The 27,046-nt window shown below is 41.3% G+C and overlaps 1 protein-coding gene across 1 annotated transcript in view; it reads left to right on the top strand.

Moving 5' to 3' along the window:
* The first annotated feature begins 1,053 nt into the window (after positions 1–1,053).
* The window catches only part of LOC307265996 (afadin-like), a 97,704-nt gene continuing 71,711 nt past the window's right edge, over positions 1,054–27,046 (top strand). Inside the window, 1 exon segment of the mRNA XM_080047857.1 lies at positions 1,054–1,297. Coding sequence (XP_079903983.1) covers positions 1,196–1,297 — 102 coding nt within the window. The 5' untranslated portion in view covers positions 1,054–1,195.

The raw sequence follows: 27,046 nt of genomic DNA, 5'->3' as shown, positions 1-27,046 counted from the left end.
TGTGTGTGTGTGTGTGTGTGTGTGTGTGTGTGTGTGTGTGTGTGTGTGTGTGTGTGTGTGTGTGTGTATGTTTGTGGTGTTGTTGGACAGAGGGACTTGGCAGTGCTGTGTGGCATTCAGCACCTGCTGGCCATGACCGTATTAGGAGACAACAGAAAACACAAAGAATGCTCTTCTGAGATGGAAGTATTTGTGATAGATGGATAAACTGAGAGAGTTCTTGCAGAAACTAGAAGAAGTTGAACTAAAACAAATCTACCCTAGGGAGAATTCTAGTCGGTTTAACTAAAGCTACTTAGAAAACGTAGTTCAAACTCATTAAAAAAAGTGATATGAAATTATAACTAAATGTGTAGAAAAGTCATGTTCCAGCAAAAAAAAAATTGATTGCAGAAAAGAAAATAGTAAAAAAAGAAAATCCAGCTTCTTGAAAGGAATAGCCCCAATATCTTAACCTTGACTAAATAAAAACAGTAGCCTACCATTTGGACTTTTCACAATGACAAAAATTGCTAAGTCATATTTTTGTTGTAAACAAATCTGGAATTTCTACTTGGGGCTCATCAACGGTAGTTCAATTAGTGAAGCAACGGTAAAATTAAAATGATTTCCTTTCTTTTTATGGGCCAAATGTTTGTAGTTTGTTCAATATGAATGAACTACACCAAAAATGCCAACCTACTTGAATTATGCAAACATGTTGGCCTGGTTGGACAACCAGCAAGTTACTGCAAAATGAATCAATTAAATTAATGCGGTCAAATCTCTAGTTAGGCTATTAAAAAATAAATCGGCTTAAATAAAATAGATCGTGGGCCTTAATTAGCACATATTGACGTAATCCTAAGCACTACTTATAGTTATGGTTAACCTTGTGTAAACCATCATATTAATTGGACTTTAAACAGTTAACAGTGTGTGCGCGTGCATCCAAGAGTGCATCGTGAGCGCGCTTGGAGTCGTACCGGGCACGCGAAGGCAGCAGTAGTAGCAGATCAGACAGCAGGTCGGTCGGTCGGTCGCGAGACACGGACCAGGCAAAATCACCGGCGAAAATACAGTACAAGACCTGAGACGGCTGGTTCTTTTTTTCTTCCTTTTCTCGTGGACTATAAACGTTACTGGAAGTTTTTTATTATTATTTTTTATTCAACATTACAGACGCTTGGAAAAGGGTACTGAAAGCCTTTCCACCATGACGGGGAGCAGGGAGGAGGAGAGGAGGAAACTGGCCGACATCATCAACCACTGGAACGCCAACCGGCTCGACCTGTTCGAGATCAGCCGTCCCACAGAGGTACGAGACCCCCCCGGTCAGAATAGTAGGAAAGCCCGTGGACTCACAGGCCCCTCCTGGATGAATGGAAAAACGTAAAGCTAGCTAACCACTTGGCTGGGAAATGTTTGGGAAGCCCAAGCTGTTTGTGGGCAGTGTTTTTTTTTTTTACTCTGGTGGTTTACTCGGTTGCTAAGTATGTGTAAGTAAGTACGCGCGAGGAAGACATTAAAACCAAACTCCATAGAAAAAATAGGATATTTACTACGTCTTGATATACACACTTACACAAATGTAGGCCTTGGATATTAAATACACCCTTATTTGAGCTTTCAGGACGACTAAACAGACAGGTTAGATAGTCGTCTACATATCGGTTCTATTTAGGAAAATAAATAAAAATGCGTGCTATTAGCTACCGCCCACAACTGTGCCTTTGGGTAGTAGATAGACGGAATAATTCACAAAGTTGACCTATAACAGGACCAGTTTGTGGTTTGTGCCCAATATATATACGCCGAATTACAATAGAGCACGTATTATTCACATTAAATATCGTGCTATATTCCCAGAAGTATGTAAATGTGCGCCAGGAGAGGGAAACACTGAATTGCCAGATTTTGAATCGAGTTTGGCCTGTCTTTATCTCCAATACAAGAGGGAAAGGCACGGATCTGGGCTAGCCAGCTAGTTAGCGAGCACATTACCTGTAGAGCAAACACGAATCCTCCCATTGTATTAAATTGGATAAACTGCCAAGCCTCATTAGCTGCATTCTTCCTTAACAGACATAATTGCAATTTTTTCAGTTTCAGTTTTTCAGTGTTAGCTGTCTGTGTGTGTGTGTGTATTGGTAGTGAGGCGGGCTTGCATGCAGCACTGCCCGCAATGGCTGACGAACCCAGTTTCACGGTGAGGTAGTTTGATACGCAGGGCAAATAGATAAAAGCTTAAAGTATTAGCAACAAGCTGGGTGTAAATGCTTACACCCGGTAGGGTGCCCAAAGCACGGATGCTCCCAACCTGCAAACCATAACACAATCTTCCTGTCAGTGCAATGTGTGTTTGTGTACTGTGTCATGTCGCTCTGCATTGTCCTGACTCTACTGTGGCTAGCTTGATGCGAGCTGCTTGTTTGACCAGCAATAATTTGACCCTGCAACATATTGAGGAGCAGCGCTGTAATTAAATCGTCCGTCTGGACTCTGGTTGTGGTTGTTTACTAACAACATCTTGATAGGATAAGAAACTCCTCCCTGCAGGCTTAAGCTAGCTAGCTACAAGAAGCAACAGCAAGTGCCCGTTTATGTTTTCTATTCCTTTAAATATTGTTGTTAATTACCTGTTTTGATATATCAGTCTTAAAAAAATACATTAATGGAAATTCTACCTAAATGTATGCAACCAAATTCTTTATTGTAGTTTTTTTTATGCACATTATAACATTATCATAAAAATGACTGAATAACTCATTGACTCATTCATTGTTAAATGGGATCTAGCAAAGATTAATTGCAAACATCAATCACAAATGTTATCTCTATTGTTTGGAATTTAGAGGATTTTTATTTTTGAATTTCTGTAGTACTTTAAAAACCTCAATAATGTCAGGAGTCAATTTGACCCAAACAGTACCAGAGGGTTCAAAAAGTAATCATTATAGAAGGGAACTGGCATATCCTCCATACCTTACCCCTCAACCGGTGCATGTCATGGCTAGTTAGTTTTGATTGAAGGCTATGACTGGGATTGAGTCAGCTGCAGTGTTTTTAGGCGGGCAGCCCGTCCCCCACCTCTCCTTGGATAAGGGTGTAGGAGGGGGCAAAGGGTCCCCTCTCCTCTCCTTGAGCCGATTAATTTATCGGGATTGAAGCTTGCCAGCCGTTGGCCAAGGCAGCCGGAATACTACCGCACTCACAACCTCTACATTCTGTGAGGAATGATTAACCCAGTCCAGAAGTTCACGACTACTAGGCCATAATTCTCCCCTGGCTGTCCGTGGAGCATTGCTTGAAGACAGCTCAGAGTTTAGTCCGACATGACATGATTTAAATGTGAGCAGATGCAGTGGCCTTCCTTCCATACTACGCCACACCCTTCCCCATATGTCAGCTGGTATAGAGAGCCCCCCTCGAGATGCATAAGTGTCCTTCACACAGTCTAGACTGCTGCACCTGAGTATAGCAGCAGCCTTTGCATTAAATGTGCTGCGTTTGTACAGCACAATCTGTGAAAGACACTGATTTTCAATGCACGCACTAGGGCTGCACGATATAGACAAAATAGCATATCCCGTTATTTTGAGGCTGAATGGCTATATACGATATATATATATCTCTGGTCACATAAAGCGGGACTTATTGAAGAAAAACACATGGATTTTCAATATGAATTTTCATATCAGATAAAATAAGCACTCCAAGTCCAATTTAAAGATCTGTCTAGTTGTAATTTCTGGAATAATTTGGAGACGCTGGGTCAGATTATTTGTACGCTATTATGTAAAAAGTAAGTAAACACATTCTTTTTTTTATTAATTTATTTGTTAAAAATAAATGAATTCGCTCTGGGATTCACAGACACTCTCCAAACGAGAGAGTGTGGAATAAACCAATTTTTTTAAACATGGCACAACGTGTCTCGATATAAACAATATTTTTCAATCTTTTATCCTTTATGAAAATATGTCGATATATCACGCAGCCCTACCGTGCACATCATCACAAGCATATATATCTCAAAATTGACTATATTTAATTTTCTGAATTTCTGCCCAAACTGCCACTGAGAGCGGTGAGATCATTCGTGTGATTAGATTAGGAACGGATGGCTGATTAGTCTGGTGCAAAGGTTCTCCAACTTTTTAATCTTGTAACCCAAACTGAACGAGTCCTGCTGTGGGACTTATGGTGGTGGGGGCCTCATTATAACATAACAGTCAGGTACTGTGTGTGTGTGTGTGTGTGTGTGTGTGTGTGTGTGTGTGTGTGTGTGTGTGTGTGTGTGTGTGTGGTGTCACGTGGGGACTCGCCATAGGAAGAGACGTTGTTTGGGCTTATTTTTACAGAATTCAGTAAACACTAGGCTTGAAAAGATGGAACACAATAGGGACTGGAATTCGGATGCAAGTCCATCAACTGTTTGTTTTATTTGGATAAAAAGGTATTGTGGGAAAGTTGACTTTGCTTTACTTTTGCATTTAGGCGGCCTAGCTTCAAACTGCCATATTACAAGAGATTGTGATTGTTTTAAGAAAACATTATTACACAGAGATTTGGCAACTTGTTGTACTAAACGTGTGTGTGTGTGTGTTATGGCTTGAAGGCACGGTGTGGATGGACAATGTTTAGCTCAAGTACACATTCTTTCTTATTAGTTATCTTAAATGCTTTCAACAATTGTGACACACAACCAGCATTTAAAGCCTAGGAGGAGTCAGCAGTGTGGAGAATGCTTGTTGTTAAATTTCATTTTTTTTCAGCTCACACAGTACAGACAGGTAGCAGATCGTAAAGAAACTTTCACCGATTTTGACAACAAGCATTGTCCAAAATTGTTGACTCCACGCACCTTTTAATTCCTTCTTTCATCATACTAGTCATTAGGGATGTTAAACGACTCATTGTTTGCGTGTCGACGTGTCGGAGGCATGAATCGACAAATCGATCGATTTACTGTGCCATTAAAAAAAAAGAAAAAAAAGGGCAGTGTGCCTTTTTTTGCGGCAGCACGTAGTTGTGGTGCTGATAAACTGTTCCTTTAAAAAAACACTGCTGTCGCCCGCTGTGTGTGTTCAGACTTCATCTGCATCAAAGCCTTTTTGATAATAAAATGAGAGGCTTTAATTTTAAAAACGCTGTCCATGCGTCGGAGGTGAATGTAACTTACTCGGCTGAAAACAGAAACTAGGGAGACGGCTCACTGTACAGTCCCTTCAGTCGCGCTGTCAGCTTGCAGACATGGATCTGTGTACATAAAAACAGATCGCGGAAGCCGTTCCCGTTGACGTTATCATGTTATCCATCAAACCACAGAGTTTTTCTGCACGGCGCCTTGCGAGGTCTCCCGGTGATAGTCACCGTCACAGCGCTACTCGCTGCTTTGCTCGGGCGGAGGCTTTGAGTGAAGGTGATTTACATCTGGTGTGGCCCGGGTCAACAGTGCAGTGCAACATATAAAGCATAACGTTTTAATATTCGTCTACGACCGTGATGTTAATTTAACTTTATGCTGCATATGTTGCACTGCACTGTTGACCCACACACACCGGACCTGCAGCGCGCGCTCGCGACCACTCGTGAACTCGCATGACGGACGTCTCCCATGTGCCCAAAACATCTAATAAAGTGAAACACCCGATTTATCGATTTCTATTTTTCGAGTCGTCTTGAGCACGTGTCGAAAATCGAGCCGAGAATCGACACATTGTTCACATCCCTACTAGTCATTATTCACAATATGGTGCTGCATTTCAATGTTGCAAAGCTGTGTACGAGAGAAAAGTTGTCAAGATTTAGGTTCAAAGCAACATTTCGGCAACAGACAGCAGAATCTTAAAAAGCAAGTGTCTGAGGAAAATCTTGGTGTGTCGTAAATCTGGAGGCGCCAGTTGTCGATACCTTACCCTACACACAAGCTTGACTATTTACAAGCTCTGATACACTGACAGCGTGTCCCTTGCAAAGCCATAAACAAAAATGTCCAGGGGCACATATCTAAAATATTACATAGTGACTGACACACTGCAGGAGGAGCAGACCTTGTGTTTAGTGCAACTGAAAGTGAATGATAAATGATAGATAGTAGATGATTGATACTTTTCCACCTTTTAACTTCTACTTTCTGTATTCACACTTGATACGATAAGGCATAAAGGAAGTGTTGTAATTAGCATGCAGAACTATTTGAGCCAGTGATGACACGTTGCATTAACGTCAATCAGGCTCGTCTGAGGTTTATTGTTTTGACATATTTCCTAGATAGGGGGAAGTTTGATAGAAGTTGTAGTTTGCTGTGTAAGTGTGATTTTTGCTTGGATGAGTGCTGCTGAATCATAAAAAATACCTGTGTGTGTGTGTGTGTGTGTGTGTGTGTGTGTGTGTGTGTCTCTCTCGCTCTTATCAAGAAAACGTTTGAGTTCAGGCAAGAGTGAAAGCCATTGAACTGTGCATTTATTCGCGTGATGCAAGCAAGTTAAGTTTTCAAGCTCCTCCAGCATTCCTGAGTGCTAACATAAGGAATTTTTTAAACTTTGTTTTTTCTTATCAACTCAAAAGAGAGAGAAAGAGGCTTATAGTTTAACAAAAAGAAGAGCGGGTCTTGTTTGATCCTGCCCTGAACGAGGCCTTCTTCATCACCAAATCAGCAACCTCTTGAAAACCTCTGTCGGCTGCCAAATATTAGCGAGTATACGTGATAAGTCATTAACTTTGCTGACATAACTCACCCACTGTGGCCTGATTGCGTGTCAGCCTGTAGATTAATGACTTAGCCGACGTCATAGCACGACATCTGCACAAACTTAACTGACTTTAAAACGAAAAATAGAATAACTGCCTTTAAATAGATTTTATGGGGCTTTTGAGTTGCAGCAGAAGTGCCACTTCTAGCAAGTATTACGTCATGTACAGTACTCATAGTTTCACTTCCAGTTGGCTACAATAAGACTTTCATGCTTGGAAGACACAACAGGTTTAACACAGAATTATTGTTTATCAAGTGTGTGAACAGACACACATGTCTTTAAATGTTGTTCACTTTACAAAATATTTCCTTAGCCTTTTGTTAATTATTTATTGATTCAAACACTGCCTATCTTTTTGTCAGCAATTCTGGAGAACGCTTGTTGTCAAAATCAGTGAATATCTCCTCACGATCAGCTACCTTTTGGAAATGTGTGAGCTGGAAAAAAAATGGTGTTAATAAACAGCCTAGGCTCTGTGAATGGGTATATAATCTAATGGGACGTAAACAAAAGGGGCCCACCGTAGCAAGCAACGTTCCTGAGGAGATACTCACTGATTTTGACAAAACAATATTTTAACAACAGGCCTTTTCCAGACTCGCTGTGTTCATGTTTAAATAATAGAAGCTTTAGTCTTAAAATATCTTGAAGCATTCTCTCAGAAACCTGCAGATGACACAGCAAGAACAGAGACAGCCAGATTTGCCTGTTATTGGATGGTGTGACAATAACACTGGGCACATGTCAGGGTGAAGTATAACAGCAAATGTAGCCACTCAACAGACTGAATAGGTGTGGAGGAAGATCTAACATACCTTTGGCCTTAGTTTAATGGACAAGCCCTATACTTGAAAGGCTGAATTCAAGGCAACAATTCAGGAATGCTGCCATGAAAGGATCTAGTTTCTAGCTGAAGGACTGACTAAGGTGGAACACTGTGTGGGTAGAAATAGGGCTGGGAGATGGCCAATAAAAATCGTAACAGCAAATATTTTCGTATCGGACAAAATGAATAATTTTGAGTTTAAACGTCAAATACTCTTTTCTTCCAAGTTGAAAGGCTTATTGTTGCTACTGATTTTAAAGTGAATAGTGTGTAAAACTAATGTTGATCTGATAGTATGCTGCTGGCTCGTCACTTAATGGCATGGTGCTTGTTTAGGCTCCACTAACAACACTGGTTTGGTATCGGCATTTCCTCCTTTCTGCCTGTTATATGTGTAAAAATACCTCCAGCATGTCTTGATATGACTCCCAATATATTCCCCAGGTTCATTATATATTGCCCAATTTGCCTGTTTCTGTAAAGGATATTTTTGATATACTGAAAAAATGACCAATTTAGCATTTTTACTGTTGTTCAGGGAAGTGGAAACTATTGGTAACCATGGGTGATTTCTATTCTAACAATTGCAGGAGACTGAAGGCTACAGGTTTAGGGCAAGAGTGACCACACATCTGTTTCAATGGTTTCCTCACAGCTAAATTAAAAAACTGCCCTGTAGTGCAGCAGACAGTATCGTATAGTTGCTTTGGCTCTATTGCTCTATTTGCAGTTGGATGGCTGACAAATGAACGCAATCATTTGTCTTCTTCAGATAACAACATGTCATGCTAAAAGCTCCCTGTGCACTTAAGTTGCTCCTCTTCACTCTAGCCAGTCACGATTACATTACATTACGATACCGGATACGTGATACACGATATGCTAAATCACAACTAGTAAACAATACCCTTTGTCATAAAATGATTTCAGTGAGTACTTCAGACCATATAAAAATGTAGGTAAGGGCGTATACTGTTCAATAGCCCAGACATCTCAGGTGGAAGGTATTTATTAGCAGGAAGCTCGTATCCACTTTCTTTCCTATGAGACATGGATGTAGTGTGTGCAGCAGACGCGCCGTGACATCAGCGTCCACTCCCTACTTTTCCCCTTCTGAAACAGGAAGCAGGAAGCAGACGGGAAGTGTGTGTTGAGTGGAGATAGTGGGTTTCCTGCTGTGTTAGGTTTGTATGACTGGGGTTTGTTTTCATAGCGATTTGTGATCCGATTTTTCTTTTCTTTTCCCAGCTATTTCCAGATTGCAGTGTATCCAGAATAACCAGCAACAACTGTATTATTGTTAATATGATCAGACAGCTGTGTTTTGGTGCCGCAACCCCTCATGTAATTTTTCTAGATATTTATTGACATTATTTTATTGATGTATTTTTTACATCAACAGGCATTGTAAAGAATGTCTACTGTGCACACAATCAAAATACATTGTGTACAACTAAGCAAAAATAACAACAAAGGCACAGAGAGAAAATGTATTGTTGATATTCTAGCTAGTGTCTGACTTTGACTAAAAGGTCAGTGCGCCGGGTTTTCAGCGAGTTTGGCAGCAGCACTGTGCAGACCTGGTTAACAAATGTGCTGTTCTCAGCCACAACTACAATACCATGAGGACACAGGCACGCATGCACATGCACACACACAACACACACACACGCACATGCACACACACACAACACACACACACACACACACTAGCTGACCGCATTTATCTCTGTTTGCATTGGCCCCCTGTGTGTTCAATGGCCATGCCCTCCCTCCCTCTTCATCTGTCTCGCTCTCATCATGTCACATGACCACTAGCCCCATGGCAACGCTGTAGCTGTGATGACCAAAGACTTTAGCAGCTCAGCAAAAAAAGAGGCCTCTTTCAAACACACACACACACACACACACACACACAGAGTTTACAAGCTTGTGAAAAAGGATGTGCGTGTGATATTAGTTGTGTTTGAATGTATTCTGAATGTACGTCAAACGGGCCATCGTCAGTTAGCATGGTTATTGTATTGCAGGATTCAGTATTGTGCTCAGTCTGCTGCACTTGGAGGAGCAGGTGTGTGTTGGTTTGACTGTGTCAGCTAAAGGCTGATTGTGCATTCTCGTCAAGGTGTCGAGGATCCCACTGAAGCTAAGGCCCCGTTGCTGTTGTCTTGCATCCAAAGGAACAAGGCATGCGTTACAAGACAGGTTTTTTCATTTGTGTTTTGCTTTATAAATGCATTTGTGTCGGCCAGATAATCAACTTGAATGCAGTCGATGTATTCTCCCCCCAGACTGCTGCCTGGGTCGGCCAGGGTCGACCATACACTAGTCCTGAGGATGACGGTAATAGATCTTGCCAGAGAATGCCAGACAAAGCAGCTTCACTGGAGCAGTTCAGCTACAACTATAACAGTTTTCCTTGCTAGCTATCCATAAACTGACATAAACACTTTTAGTTCGATTTAGTACGATTTCAGTCAGTCTAACATTTTTCTCTAATGATAATGTCCCCGTAAACAAACTCAACTTGAACTAATCGGGGATAAGATAAATGATACAATAGCTTGATGTGACTTCTGTATCTTTTGTTTGCATTGAAATGCCACTCAAATGGAGCAAGGAGAGCGCTGGCTAGTGTCAGTGTCACCTCAGCCGTCTTTACCACGGGACAGACCCTATGAGTGGCTATCGTCGCAGATTGCTCACTGATGATGTCGCTCCACTTATAGGAGGAAAGATTACGTCTGGGCGTCTTGGAGAAACTGAGGCATTTGCACCTTTCACCATCCCACTAGAACACATCACAAACCGCCTCCTGAGGGCCAATACTAGACTAAGTGCTAATAGGTTTTGAACATCTGGAACCTCCTTTAAATATGGCTTTCTGGAGACTATAAACACAGTGATAAGTCTGCCTGTGCTGCCTTTAAAAAAGAAAAAATCTTTTACATATTTCCTTGTTCACTGGTTCACAGACAAGACACCGCAGAACCAAACCTGAAGTGACTGATTAATGTGGTTAGAAAAAGGTGCATGAATAACTTAGGGATTTAAAAAAATGGCTGAATGCGTAGGTTGATGTTAATGGGAAGGAGCAGAGAGTCTAACTCAGCTCTCTGGGTGAATGTAAACACACAGTGGCAGGTGTGAAGCTCATAACAGCGAGGACCTTTTACCAGTTTCATCTTACATTTTTCTTTTGTCCTATAATTCTTGAAGGTACAGTGTGTAATATAAAGGTGTATTTTGGCATAATTAAGTGGTTAAAGTTTTAGATTGCAACTATCCCTTGCTATCCCTCTCCCTTTGGAAGAATTTACAGAAGCTACGGTGGCCTTCGAGGACAAATAGCTAGTAACCAAAGATTAGGGGTGGGCGATATTGCTTCAAAATGATAAACACACACATTCGCGAGGTGCCATGAAAGATAGCCTGACGATTAATGTTACCGGTTGACGTGAGCTACGCTCGTTGTTGCCGTAAGTGCAATTAAACCAATTCCCCTCACACAGTGCACCTGCACTGTTGTGTCATAAGGCCTTTTGAGTTAACTGTCTGTTTTTTACTGCAGTGTTTTGCTTCTGTAATCAGAAATAAGCTCAGAGGTTATATAATAAAATGTATTCATTATTAAATAGACACCCGTATGCTCAAGTCTGCTCACCGCCTACAGTGACTTGGATGAATTTCTCCTTCACACACACACACACACACACACACACACACACACACACACACACACACACACACACACACACACTGAGATAATTTGAGCTGTGCAGTGAGCATGTGTCTGAGAAGTCCACCTGTGTCGCTCCTGTTGCTGAACGCCATTGCCGAATGTCTGCCAATCAGCCAGACCAGTTGAAGCTGTAAATATGTTGTATCAGATTCCTGTGTGTGTGTGTGTGTGTGTGTGTGTGTGTGTGTGTGTGTGTGTGTAATTGCTCCACAGCCGGTTTGTGACGAAGCAGCAGGACAAGGGATCAGGACCACAAGTCTTAAAACCTGTCCAGCAGAGTTATGGCCCATAACACACACATACACACACCTAGACATACACACACTCACACACACACACATAAACTAACACACAGACGGATATGATCGGAGTTGTAACCTTGCAGCCCATTTCCGTCAGCTAACTACTTATAGATATAAATTGTAGTGTTTAGGTTATTTAAAAAAGACTCCAATTTTTTTTAAAATCACAATCCACCTTTTGTGTCTGCTTTAGAGAGTGAACTAGTCCCTCCAGTTTTGTCTGGCCAGATCGCTCACTGTAACAGCTGTAAATAATGCATGCTGCTTCTCTCGGTCTATTGACTGCTGCCTGTTTAAGGAAGAAGGATGGCTTCACACTGGACAGCCACAATATTTATTACCACTTGTTTGGAAATCCTCTTCAAGCTGTGTGTGGGTTATGGGTGCAACTGTCTTTTATCTGAATTTTTTAAATTTCCAAGTTGTTTTTGGAATAGAGGAGGAGTCAAGGAGTGGATGGAAAGGTTGGGATCTTTTTGTAAACTGCAATTTGTTTGTTTATATCTTGGGGAAATGTATCACATTTGTACCTTGCTTTTACTGTTTTATTTATTAGACACATGTAAATGATGCAATACTTTGGTGCCTTTTGTGTTGTTACTGAAGCACTGAATGTTTTGCTTCTGGGTAGCAGCAAAAACCCTTTGAGGCAAATACTCAAGAAATCCCCGGTTGTTTTAGTTTTTTTAACATGTGCCGTCAAGCCCAACGTGTGTAACACAGCACACGTCCATTGACATTATCTAGCTTGAGGCGTTGAACAAATTTAAGTCTTAAAGATGTGTTTTTTTTTTCATTCCTCATTGAGGCAACCCGGGTACACTGGCCTCCAGTACTTTCCACAGCTCTTATTTACACATTTGTTTTAGAATGCAAAATTGATCAGATAATGGATTCTTACTTTAATTTACAGGTTCTTTTAGGCCTTAAATTAGATACAGTCAATCTTGCAGAAACCTTCCACTACGTTCCCGAAGCACTTCATTTTACCTAGATGGGCCTCTGAAATCTGATCAATAAATGTAACGCGCCCCTAAAGAAGCCTCGCTAAGCAGTTAAGAATAACACATCAGCATCGTTGTGTGTGCGTGTGTGTGTGTGTGTGTGTGTGTGTGTGTGTGTGTGTGTGTGTGTGTGTGTACTTTGCAAGGATCCAATCCAAATGGGTAATATGTCAGAGTTTTCAGGGTCCCTACCGGTCATGGAATTCCTGGAATGCCGAGTGAGTTGCGAGCCGGTGAATTCCAGACAGAGAAGGTCAGGTAACTTGAGAAATACTCCGTGGAAATTTAGGAATGTCAGGGAATTTCACAAAACCTGAAATGGAAGCTTCTTTTCTCATTTGAGGTATAATGAGTGCATTTTTCGGGCTAGTCTAATTTGGATGGAGTCCAGACCATTTCAAATAAAGAAGGACAGGTATAGGAAAGAGTCATGTGGGAGTCATGGAATTCACATTAAGGCCACAGTGGGAGGTTTTCCTTCCTCCCATGGAAGCATATTAGATGGGAAGCACCTGTGGTTCATAATCTCGCGCTCTGTTTGCTCTCTCCCTCTCTCTTGCTGGGTTTCAATAAAATTGTGGAGGGAATCTTTTGAAGTTCACAAAAAAGCAAGTCTTGTCTGTTTCCATCAAGTCTTTGAGCGTATAAACTGCAACACTAGTTTGGTCGGAAGATGACGGGACAGCGAAACCGTAACAAGGCTGTAATAAAAAGTAGAATAATAGATAAGTTACTAACTGGAAACTAAGCAAACATGGAGTTGTTAATGTCCTTTCAGTGAAGTTAGCATATGTTTACTGCTATCTGAGAGATGAAGGCATTATACAGAGATTATGATACACGCAGCGGCAGCAAGGGCAATACGCCGACCAAACAGCTGATCAGTCACATGAGTTTAATGTTCGCTCCATCAGGACTGACTCAACAAATGGGTTTCCATCTCCTATTGTGGCATTAACTCTTTTAAGCATAACTCGAAAAAACCACCTCAAGCTACTAGTGTTATAACTGTTTTGCGAATGAGAGGATTTTTCTTCATATTATGGCGTTTGCATCACCCTTTTCTGATGCGATACATTAAAGTATAAAGCCTGAAAGCAGAGTGATGTGAACCCAGTTGCTGTCAAACACGCATTCCTTCTCTGTGATTTGGCCTCTCTCTTATCTATCTTTTCTCTTTTTCCTCTTGTGCTAAAACAAGCAGTGTATTGTGTGTGCTCAGCAGAGCAGCCCGCCCTAAAATGTGTGTGTGTGTGTGTGTGTGTCTGTCCAGACTGTGTTAATCCCCTCAGAGGCCCGGCACACCTTCCCCCCGCCTTGCCCCCTTTTCCCCCTCTCTCCTCTGGGCCTCCCCATTGGTTTGTGTTGCCCCATCCACCAGCTGATTGCCTCTCCATTCTGTCAGTCAAAACCTTTTCGGCCAATCACACGGCAGGTAACCCCCGTTGACCCTCACAGGATCAGACGGTAATCAGGGACCAATGACTAGGAGTGTTTAGCTCCGGCTCCCATGGTGCTTTGCGGCAGATCAATGTCCAAGTCGCGGCCCACAAGGAGGGAAACCAAGGAGGGGGCGGACTGTGTCATGTCACTGGGAGGAAAACCTATTGTGTGCCACATGTTGGTAGTTTGTGTGTGGTCAAAGGGGGGGAGGCAAGAGGAACACATTCTAGTTAGGTGTCTGGTAAATAAAAAAATCCAGTTTAAAATTGACGATAAGACATTACAAATGACTTTACAGCACCCTTGCGTTTTTGGGTTTATTTGGTTGTCTTAGTAAACCAGTCAGGCTTACTGTGAGGGCCTCTGAACTGAAGAGCATCTGTAAGAGTTGCACAAGGAAAGTCCATCATAGAAACGTTGGATTTTTTTAATATATTAATTCATATTTTTATATTTTTTACATTTAAATGTGGCATCTTGGATGATATCTTGGGGTGTGTGTTATTTTTCGATTGGTTAAACTCAATAACCACCATGACAACCATCTAACACACACACACAGTGACATTCCACAAGTTTTACGACGGGCACCACAAATTGTTTGGGGCTGTGTCTGTGTGTTGAAATGATTACTGGTTTGGAGTTGTTGGTCTGTTAAAATCATCTGCATTGCAAACTAATAACGGCAGATGTGCCGATGGACTCAACTGGAAAAATTACTTTTTCGTGATTTCTTAGGGAAGAAATTTAACCGTCAAAATGTGGCGAAGTTTTTTGCTTATTAAATCAATGCTTTCAGTTACAGCAGCTTTGATAAACCAGCTCTGCACTACTACGAATGCAGCACCAAGTAACAGACAAATAAAGTTAGAACTAACATAGTGGCGCATCGCATGGCACATAAGCAATATTACAACTTGTGCAATAGGATATTTTCGCATGAATGTTAATAGCGAACTTCAGAGAATTCGATTGAATCGACGTGGATGAAATCATACAGTAGTTAGAGATTCTACTCGGGGAGAGATGACCAGAAAGCAGACACACAGGTGCTGCAGACTAGAGTAACATCTTATCTCAATCAAAGAGGCCAGTGTATTTGTCTTCACTCCACATGTGTTGGTTGTTAGAAGCCCCCACCCCCCCCCCTCCACCCTTAATAGAGCTGCACCCTGTCCCCATCCCTGTCTCAGCTAAGCCCCACCCGTCCTAGGAACGGCCTGGTGGAGAATTTGAACAAAAAACTCTCAAATAATACAGCGTGGATGACCTCGATGTGCCGGGGACTTCCCTACACACTGATCCACCCGCTCATATTTGTTGATTTTAGCTGTCCAGCCCGTTTCATAGGAATGGTTTTATATACACACACACACACACACACACACACACACACACACACACACGTTCAGCGAGAGGCCGTGTTGATGTGTGGCTGACATTGCCGACGTAGATGTAGACTCTGTGTATTTGTTTGTGTACTTGTGTGTGACTGGGACATCAGTGTTTGAGTATAAACCTTGAGATTTTTTTCAATGTGTCTGTCTGGATGTTATTACATCTGGCCTGTGTGTGTGTGTGTGTGTGTGTGTGTGTGGAAGAGGGAGAGGCTGTAGTCCAAGCTACTGTTCCTGGTCAGTTGTTTGTCTAAGGAGGCAGTGTCTGATGCAAATGCAGAACAGTATCCCAACATAATAATGTATAAGTCTTGTTTGTAGCTGAGTTCACCACATAACACTGTTGACACCGGGCAATTTAGCCAACCGGGCGGCCGGAAACTATTTGAAACTTTTCTGTGAAGGGTCTGCTGGAATGTCCAAACGCAGTAAATCCTGCACATATGGAAATCTAGCTCAGACCAGCAGGGTTTCTCCCTCTTTCAAACAGATACAATGATGTCATCCGCTAATGTTGATACTTGTGGCGTCAGTTGCATCAGTTTAAGGATATCTGAAACTTTCATCAAGGAATTTCAGGGGATTTTGGAATACCACTCCAAAATCCACCCCTGACATGATGACAATCAGGTTTTAGGGCGGGTATAAATTGTCTTTCTGATGTGTCGTACTAGTTCAGCCATCATTGCAAGTTCTTAAATCAAGCAAGATACTTCTTCCAACCCTGTTACCAACTGTTATCTGTGGGGAAATTCTTGATTGAAAATATAGCCTCATCTGTCTTGTTATGGTTTGAAAGGTTTCTTACAGAACTCCTGCCAACATAAACAATGACGCTAGTGCGGAAACATTTGAAAAAATCAGTTGGTTCAATTATTTATCAAGCAGATTGCCAAATATAGGCTGCGTTCCAGCACATTAAATGTGAACATTTGCAGAATTCCTCTGCTTTATCATCAGTTTAAATGTGCCATGTCGCCAAACAAAGACTGCGCAACTAGAAAAAAAATCGATTCGTCAATTCATGCCTCCAACACAAAAATAATGAGTTTTAAATCCATAGTTTTTTAGTATTAGGTAGATTTCACTCACTTTTGTGTACATAACTTAAATACGTTTGTCTATTACAGGAAGGTGTTTATTTTGAAGCCTATTTAGAGTCATTGCTGAATGAGTTACTGTGGGCTAAACACAGCCTTATTTATTTGTTTTATTTGTGACACTGACCAGTTTTGCTGCAGAGGCATATTTCACTCTGAGCTTTGTCCACCTGATACCTGAGAGCTGGGCATGGCCTGCATACCAGCGCCATGGCAACATGACACCTGGCTGAGGTGGTTGCCATAGCAGCACACAGTAGCTTCTCGGTGTTGTGTTTCACTGGAGGCTGCTGTTCACAGGAGTGTCAGCTGTTGGTCTTCAGAGGCACAAGCAGCAGCCATTGGTGTCACAGGGGCTTGTAGTTTATACCATACTGTTTGTGAATACTCCATTCTAATTGTCTGGAGTCCATTCCATTAAGATGTTGATATATGGACACCTATGGGACTCAAAGTAGGCTAGTTCAAGTTAAAAATTCAGTCCACTTTTCCAAAATAAACAATAAATAAATGCAACGAACAATGACATTATGATTAGTCAAGGGTCAGAAATGTGATCTAGATACTTGATTTTTGATGTTAATGCAAATAGTTATGGCATTTAAGACGTGTGCATGTGTCTTGTGTGATGTCAAATTTAATATATTTTGGTCTTGGACTATGTGAGAGATGAAACAACCTTTTTGAACATGTCAACTTTGTTTTCTAGGGTAGTATGATGACTTATGTTTCACTGGTATTTAAATAATTTATCCTAAACACATCTGCAAATTAATTGACAATAACAAAAAATGTTAGTTCCAGCTTTGCAGGTAATTTCTTATCCCAGAAACAGCAGTTAACTATCATCAGGTCATGGTCTATTTACTCACACCCTCCAGGGCTTTTCATCTGCATCAGTTAACAGTCCGCAACAGTCTTCAGTACATGGAGTTTTGCCTCACTGTTTGAACTTTTAATTTGTTAGACATCTACAGTTAAGATCTTGAGTTTGCTAGTCTCCTTGAATAATGGAAATTTTAAACAACCATATCAGTCGAGCAAACTTCATTTACTAATGAAGACCATAGTATAGGGTCAGGTAAGGGGAAACTTCTAGAAAAAGTGTGCACATTGACCTTGAGTTGAGATTAATGTGTCAACAACAAAATCTTTGTTAGATTACAGTTCACTTGACTGATTTAACTGATTTGAGACTGCACCCCACCCAAATATATCTTAATGCTGAGCAGTTAAATGATTTCTCCAGAGTTTTTTACCCAACATGATATAGAAAGCTGAAATTAACCATTTTCTCTGCAGCCATAACAACTCTCATACTAGAGTGAGGAGTAACAATAAAAACCTTCTATAATAGCAGCAACCATTTTACTGCAATGTAAATTCACATGGGGCTAATATTATCAAACGACCTCGGCGTTTGAGCAAATTTGCAGGCGAATTGTTACTTTGCAGATTACGGACACACCCGATGAGGCACACACTAAAGAAAGACCTCTACAATATTCAAAGAGGACCCCGGATAATACTCGTCCTGTGTGAATAGGGCTTTAAAGAGTACATTACAGCCGTAGTTAATTACTGATGAGGCTATAGATATACAGTACAGATACAGATAGTCCAAAAAAATAGATATCCTCTAGACGTACAAACATCCTGTTAACCGCCATGTTTGGTGTTGTCCGGTTGGTTTACTGTTTGATTGTTTCTGTCTGTTGGTCAGTCTCATATAGTTTGTCATTACTACCTCCCCACTTTTTTGGACCAAAGTAACTGCAAGTCTGAGAGAGAGATGTGGGCGGATCTGCATAATTCAACGCCTCATCCCGAGAGTGCTTGTGTGTCTGTGAGCAGCGCATGTGTGTGACTGTGCACACTGCGTTCAGTGTTTCTCTATTCTCTGCACGTTACTTGGGACCTTCAAAAACGCCTGTTAAGGTCACACACACACACACACACACACACACACACACACACACACACACACACACACACACACACACACACACACACGTTCAAGTTTGTGTGCGCACAACACACATGTTTGTGTGTAACTCCATCGCCCTGATCACAAGGTGCTGTGTTTAACCAGCCCACCACCCCCCCCATGTTAACCACTGCAGACTGCTATTGATCTTCCTTGTACATACACACACTTGAACACACCCAGAAACATGTGTAACCTTGCTGGCTTTCTTGAAGTATCTATTCTCTGTCTCTCTCTCTCTGTGTCTCTCTTTCTCTCTGTCTCTGTCTCTGTCTCTCTCTCTCTCCCTGTCTTTTTCTCTCTCTTTTGTACTGTTACTGAGAACGAGAGAGAAAAATATCAGCAAGTGGAGCAGAAGTGAACACTTCCTCTCATTATCCAGTTAGTTTGTGACTCTTTGCTTTGAACATTTCCGCCGGAGTTAAAACTGATCTGACTTTCTCACGCCTGGTGCTAATCTACAAATACCTTTGCTGATATTTTTGGACCCTTTTCATTTAGGGCCAACAGTCACTATATTTAGATTTGACCAATAAAATGCCAGAAAGCAATTTCAATACCATGGAATTTCAAGTAGCGATCTCTTTATTCATAGCTGCAGTTAGAATCTGGTCTGAATTAGAAATATATTAATATCAAAGACATTCTTTTTATTCCTAACTTTCCCTGTGTATTACTCAAGTGTATTAGATTTGAGTAAGACGACTCCCTGTTTTCTGTTCTGGTCCTGTTTTAATGGTACTGTTATTACAAAAAGAAGATCCCCTATCTTAAAATGTCACAATAACAGACATCTTATTTTACTAATTCATTCAGATAGTTTCCACTTTGGCACAGGGTTCAACATAACTTTTTTTTCCTACTGGCCCGCCGGGCCAGTGGATCCGAGTTTTACTGGCCCCTTGTATATTTTCACTGGCCCTGCACACACTTTTTTTTTCTTCATAATTTAGTGTCAATAATTATAATACCTGTATTAGAAAAATAAAGAAAGATAACCAGATCTAAAGGGAATATCTATACTGTAACAGTATAGATATTCCCTTTAGATTTGGTTATTTTTCTTTTAGTTAATTATATGAAATGTTGATATTGCTCATACACATAATATAAAACCAGGCAAACATATTGAATTAGAAGCCTACAACTGAAAGTATGTTGAAAGAGTCGGACAGTATTTTAAAGTCCAGTAGTTTGAAGGTTGTTTTTATTCTTGAATTTGGGCAGTTTAATGAATAGTTCACCTGCAGAAGTCATGTTCAAACATAAAAAATAAATAAGAGATGAAGGTCTGATCATTCTTTGTGGTGTGGTAGGCTGTTTTTATTACTTTCTCTATATGCATTAGGGATGTGAATGTGTCGACCGAATGACCGGTTTTCCACTTTCGCTCAAGTTGACTTTAAAAATAGAATAGAAATCCGAAAATCAGTGGGTTATGCCGTTTTTTTAATGGGAGATTTCACCGTGTATGTGAGGTCACGTCTGGTCGTGAGCGCGCTGCAGCAGTGTCACTTCTCCATGAAGTGTCAGCTTCACATAAGAGTCCGGTGTGGGACCATTTTTTCAAACTATTGATAAAAAACAATGCAGTGCAAAATATGCAGCATAAGTTAAACGCTCGTCTAAGACTATGACGTTAAATCACCTTAGAAACACACAATGCCTTCGTCCGATCACAGCAGCGTTTCACCGTGTGATCTCGCCAGCGAGTGAGCCGCCGCGCAGATGAACTGTGGTTTGTGGCTAAAATAATAACCGGGGATATTCTCCCCGTTAGCGATTTCAATGGGAAAGACTTCCGCGATCTGATTGAATGTCTCGAGCCTGAAAACACAGTGCCAAACTGCGCGACTATAGGAACTGTACAGTGAGCGGAGTCCCTCCGTTCGTTTCTGTCTACAACCGACACAATCACCGGAGACGCATTCACAGCGTTTAAATAACGCCTCTCATTTGTATTACCATTGGGGCTTGGATGCAAATATTGTAACATTACGGCAGCAGATAAAGGAAAAGCGCAGTTATCATTTTCTGCGCCTCAACCTCTGCTGTGGGAAGAAAGAAAGGGGGCAGAGTAAGTCGATTGATTTGTCGACTCGCAGGCGGACGGTAGGCAGCTCTGCCAACGGTGCCTGTCAAAACGCCCACGCATCGGTTGTCCATTTTATTTCATTAAAAAATATATTTTATATTAGGTTTATTATATTGAGTCTTAAATAAACACTGCTTTCATTACGACTCAGAACGCGCATTTCAATGAACCATGATGTAGTCTACAAAAAGATACTGAACTGTGATTGGCCAGTCACTGGCCCGGGCGGGACAGTGACTGGCCAATCAACTTTCCCTGCATATGATTTTACTGGCCCCGGGCCATCGGGCTATACGTTATGTCGAACCCTGTTGGCATGATGTCATGAGCTGGTAACAATAGAATATAAAAATGAAAAACACTTCTAGTACAGATTCTCAGATAATATCTTCTTCCAGTTTTACTGATTCGATATTCAAGCAATCATACTCTCGCAATCTTTTTCCCTTTTTTAAGGCCAAAATCAGAACCAGATCTTTCTTGTCCGCCTTTGGTTGCATGATGGAAATTCAAGATTTCCAAGAACATTTTGTATTTATTTTGCATATCCAACTTGGAAAAGCAGAATCATGGCGAGTTGTTTTTGTGTCTTCACTTTGAGCTGAATCAGTGATGTTCTTTGGAGAACAATGGTTTCTTTCATTGTGATGGTCAGCAGCAGTGTATTATTGTGTGTGTGTGTGTGTGTGTGTGTGTGTGTGTGTGTGTGTGTGTGTGTGTATGTGTGTGTGTGTGTGTGTCAGGTCAAAACTCATAGGTAGATACTAGGCAAGTCTCCATCAGTAAAGGATGTGAACACCCCTTTCATACATAGCTAAATCGAAAATTCCACCTTTATTTTCAAAGGCCATTCCTATCAATTTCCGCCTTACAACTGAGATCAACATACCCCTAGTAAACAGAGTGCATAGTTTGAATATATTTGAGATCCAATGACTTCAGCATGTTTAAATATACAGGTGATGAATGACAGGAGACAAGCTGTGTTTATGTGTTTGTGTAGGAAGAAGACCGGTTTTCCTAGCTAATGAAACATCTTAAAGGACTGTAAGTCAAGTTGACAGCTATTGCCGGCTATACATCACGTCTCATATCACCTATGGAGTTTACTCTTGTGTCTGGGTATGTGTCGTCGTGTGTACGGATGAATTAGTTTTATGATAAGCATAGGGAAAACAAGAGTTGTCACGACTGTTGCCATGGAGACTGTAAGATACTGCCACGCCCACACAGTCCTGTCAAACGCCGGTCTAGAAAAAAGTTTTTAAACTAAATTTTAAAGTATTTATGAATATTTATTTTCAATCAGATTTTTTGTGAGAGCTTATTAAGGCACCAAACTTTGATATCATACATTGATTTGAACTATTTTAGACCAGGTTTCCAGAGGCTTTAATGGCCTTGTTGTGATCAATCACTTCACCCACTTCTTGCACTCAATGACCCCAGTTCAGTGGCCGTACAGTGATCTGCCAGCCTTGATCTCTGTGGGTTAGCGGTTACCTTATGAAGGCGTTGAGGCAGTGAACAGGTCTGATTTGTTGCCAAGAGTTTCCACTAGGTCCATGTGTATCATACCTTCCCACAATGCATCAGTTTGTCTGGGTGACAGTGGGTGAGTGGCTAGGGCAGGCTGGACGACCCGATACCGAAGCAGAAACTCACCTGAAACAATGAGGCTTTTCTTTTATGCAGCCACAGAGGAAATGTGTGCATTTAGTCTTTTCATTCATAATGGGACAACAGGGCCTCTGCTGCTGCTTTCCCCTTTTGTTTTGCCTGGTCGCTCGTGGTTCAGGTTGTTTTTGCTCCAACAGGAAATTCAGTGAAACAAAAGCCATTCCAGACTCGCCATATTTGATTTCAATATTTGGCTTCTTTCTTTGCCAAACACTTGGTTAACTGGGTGGTGACTGACTGTACTAAGGTTTCATTCTAACTGTATGTGTCTCGACAACATTAGACACACAGGTTAAAAAGGTCAGCAATAAATCCACAACACCTCAAGCTTTCCTCCAACTTCCGTCCTGATAGTAACTGATCAAATTGGTGTTCTGTGCTAAGATGTAAGTCCAGGATATCTGCAGACCCGAAGCAAATTTGAAAACAGACTTGTTAAAATTCGATGTCAGCATTTGGCTTGAATCCAATTAATAGAGGCCCCATAACTTAGTTCTACAGTTATGGATTTTTTTTAAGCTTTAGAAAGTTTAGCTGAAAGTAGAACAAGTAATGAATTTGTATTTTTTTTTAATCTGTCGTTTGAGACTGTAGAATTGTCCTTAGCTTTTTGTTATGCTTGTGGGTGTGTCATATCAGCAACATATTTCTAAAACTAAATCTAGTTTCTCATGATACGTCTGCAACCGCAAGTAGCAGTAAGATATCCGATACTGTGGCTAATGTGCTGTGAGCCTCGCATCCTTTGGCTATTTAAAGCAATAGCAAAAAGTAAATCTTGTGTTTCATATGATGGATTTCATTGTCTTCCCGACTTTTCTTGTTATCCGTATGTCGGTGCGCCTGAAGTCTTTGAAATGCCTCTGCTTGGGTTCTGATGTGGGATGAGTTAAAACCCTCTGTGTCCATCTGACCTTAGACACTAGGCTTAGGGGAGGAATCCCCCCAAGTTACCGCAGGTGGGGCTGCAACAATATTGACTCAGGGACTCGCTTCATTTTATTAGGCTCATGTTCGTGAGTGTGTGCGGAGGAGACACAGATGACGCACCGCAGCTGGAATTTATTCTCAGTTTCAAGTGGACATCACCCAGAAAAAGCTCTCTCTCTCCTCTCCTCTTCTCTCTCCTCTCTGTCTATCCCTCTCTCTCTCTATCCCTCTCCTCTCCTCTCCTCTCCTCTCCTCTCCTCTCCTCTCCTCTCCTCTCCTCTCCTCTCCTCTCCTCTCCTCTCCTCTCCTCTCCTCTCCTCTCCTCTCCTCTCCTCTCCTCTCCTCTCCTCTCCTCTCCTCTCCTACCTTTCTCTTCAAATTCATCTTTTCTTTTCTCGGCCCCAGTCTTTAATGAAACACATGGCTGCAGTATCAGTGCAAGAGACACAGTGTTTGGTAAACTCCAAAAAAATCACACTTCAGGGTTTTGAAATGTAGCTTGGGTTTTGGTACGAGGTAAAACATCAGCTTAGTATCAAACTAAGAATATGGACAGGCCTAGACTGTATTGAAAGTAGGGATGCACCGAATATTCGGCCACCGAAAAAGTTCGGCCGAAAATGGCAAAATAAGTCATTTTCGGTTTCGGCCCGAAACAGTTAAAAAGCCGAATAACATTACCGAAAATTGGCGAACTAAATGACACTAAGGAAATATGTTTTTAAAAGAGCTGCGCGCTTGTAAACCAGGAAATGGCAGTAAAGAGAGACGTAACCGTGTATGCGAGTCCACGTCTCTTTGTGAGCGCGCAGCAGGAGCAGTTTGGAGCGTGCATGAATTAAATGTCAGAGTCCAGTGTGGGAGCAACTGGATGAAACACGGCGCAGACAATGCAATGCTTTATGGAGCATAAAGTTAAAACGCTCGTCCAAGACTGAAGTTTAATCACCTTAGAAACACAAAAGCCTTGTGCGAGCGAAGCAGCGATTCACCCGGTGCAACTCTGTGACAGTGTGACAGTTGGTAACGGTGTCATTCACAGTGACACCTCGCCGGTGAGGGCCGCCGCGCAAAAAAAACTTTAGTTTGACAGCTAAAATGATAACGGGAGATATGCTCCTACGGTCTGATTGCATTTCTCGAGCCTGAATACATAGCCATGTCGGCAAACTGACAGCGCGACTACATGTCCAGTGAGCCGCCTCCCCCCGTTAGTTTCAGTCTACAGACGAAAAAGTTCCAATCACCTCCTAAGCATGGACATCGTTTAAAGCCTCTCATTGTTATGATCAGGGCTTTGATGCAAATTCTGAAGTCTGGACATTACGGTGGGAGCTGTGGTGCAGTTTTTTTTAGAGCAACTCAACCTGCACTGCACTGCAAAAAATTAAGAAAGGCAATAAGTCGATCTTTTTGTAGATTCATCCTCATATAACTATAGGCCCTAAGTCAAGGTAAAAATCAGTGAGTGGTTCACAAATTAATTCCTAGTAAAATATTAATTTTACTCTTAGATTTGAAGGTTTTACTGTTTATTTATTTATTTATTTAGGGTCGCTTTTTAGTTGTAGGCTATGTTTGAGGAGAACATTTGGGAGTTCATGTAGGCAATGTTGAAATAATTGACTAAATAATAAACAAAACTGCAAAAGCCTCTTTCGGTATTCGGTTTCGGCCTTTCGGCCAACTGTTTAATTTTATTCGGTTTCGGTTTCGGCCAAGAATTTTCATTTCGGTGCATCCCTAATTGAAAGTAAACAGGGCTTTTGAATGGCTATGCTCAGTCTCACCGGAGCTCTGGTTAGTTTCCTAAACACCTGATAACCCCCTACCCACCACGCACCCACTTTCACACAAACATACACAAGGGGTGTGTGTGTGTGTGTGTGTGTGTGTGTCTAGGGTTTAAAATGAGCTTAGTTTGGAGAGTGAAACAGGGGATGTGGGAGAGTGATAAACGGGTAAGTGAGACAGTTAGGAGATAGTGACAGATAACTGTGATAATGGATAGTTGATGAAGTGTTTCAGGCCAGTCAATTGGGCTTCCCCTAACAAGGAGGGTTCCTTATTAAGCTAAGGTTAAATAAGGTTTGTTAAAAACCTGGAGAAATGTTGTATTTGCTTCTACTGCTATTTGTGGTTGTTCAGTTACAAAAAAGATTTCAGTCAAACATTAACTGTACTATCTAGTTGCTATGTGGTGATTTTAGGACAGCAACATTGTGTATTCACTTTGAGGATATTCAGTTACTTACAAATACGTGTGTGTGTGTGTGTGTGTGTGTGTGTGTGTGTGTGTGTGTGTGTGTGTGTGTGTGTGTGTGTGTGTGTGTGTGTGTGTGTGTGTGTGTGTGTGTGTGTGTGTGTGTGTGTGTGTGTGTGTGTGTGTGTGTGTGTGTGTGTGTGTGTGTGTGTGTGTGAAATTGCCTTAGGAACATAAATAAATAAATACCAAACCGGGACAACAACATAACTGGAAACTCTTGCAAAACATGAAAATATTTCTTAAAAGTTTTTCTGATGCGTCAAACTAAAGTGCCCACAGAGCAACAGACAAAGATCACAGACTTTAACTACAACTTCCTGATAGATATACAACTTGTTTTTTTTTTTTTTTCAGCTCGATACTCGTCCTCCTCGGGCAGAATTGTGTTTGTCTTGTTTTGCACATCTCAAGCTTTGATGTGTATTTTTGCTTTCTGCAAGCGAGCAGCTTCTAGAGCTCTCGCTGTTCTCCCTCTGTGTTTGACATAGATACATTTTTTGTTTCTTTTATTTAAAGAGACTACAAGACACTTTTTAAATGTTTAAGAAACAGTCTAATTTTTCCCACTGATGATCAACTAAGACAAATCTTTTTAGGGCCAGCAGACGAGAAAATCCTGTGTTTCCCGAACGATACAAAATCAAAGTTAACCTTACTTCACCGTCATTATATTACCATTATTATTCTGACATAGTCATATATAAATACATTACCTCATCGCGATAGGAAAGGACTTTAATAAGGATCCTCAGCGACAAATAAGCAACTAAAATACTATGTTTCATGTTTGAAAATGTCACTATGCTCATCTTTGATTCAAAGTGTATGTCTGTTGTTGTAAATGGTCTCCCATGCATGTCACTGTTCAGACAGTAAGAAGGAAGAACACTGAAGTAATTCCAGTTGCTATACAGTGTACATTGTTCACAGTGATTTATGTGACTCTTAATGGTAGGTGAATATTTCAGCTTCCTTCCTCCTAGGTCTGTTGACATACCAACATTGCATTGATGAGAGGCGCGAAGTTCCTCAGTTCAATTCTCAGGAAGAGGTGATGATGACGAAGATGAAAGAGGCGTTTGCTCTTTTAGTTTTAAGTTTCTTAACAGAAGTTATTAACTGTTTGATCTTTATTGTAATTTTGTAATGGTGCAATCTGAAATAAATTTGCCACAGCCCTCTTAAAGTTTAACACCGTCTCTCGCACGCACGCACACACGCGCACACACACACACACACACACACACACACACACACACACACACACACACACACACACACACACACACTCGTACGTATGAGGGACAGGCACCAGGTGAAGTGAAGTTGACTCTCTTTCTCATAGGAACACAGATGTGACCTTTCGACCTCTCTCCTTTTGACTCAGAGGTGTTAGTCAGAAAGTGTGATGGGTGGATTTAGCACGTAGCATGGTTATCTCTCATGCTACGTGCTTCTCCTGCACTTTCTCACTTCAGCAAGAGTGTGTGACTGTGTGTGTCTGTGTATTATTATTATTAGTTTGGTGTTGGAT

The sequence above is a fragment of the Ammodytes marinus genome (genome assembly GCF_949987685.1).
Source record: "Ammodytes marinus genome assembly, chromosome: 19".
NCBI classification, from domain to species: domain Eukaryota; kingdom Metazoa; phylum Chordata; class Actinopteri; order Uranoscopiformes; family Ammodytidae; genus Ammodytes; species Ammodytes marinus.
This window is presented reverse-complemented; position numbering and strand designations above follow the sequence as displayed.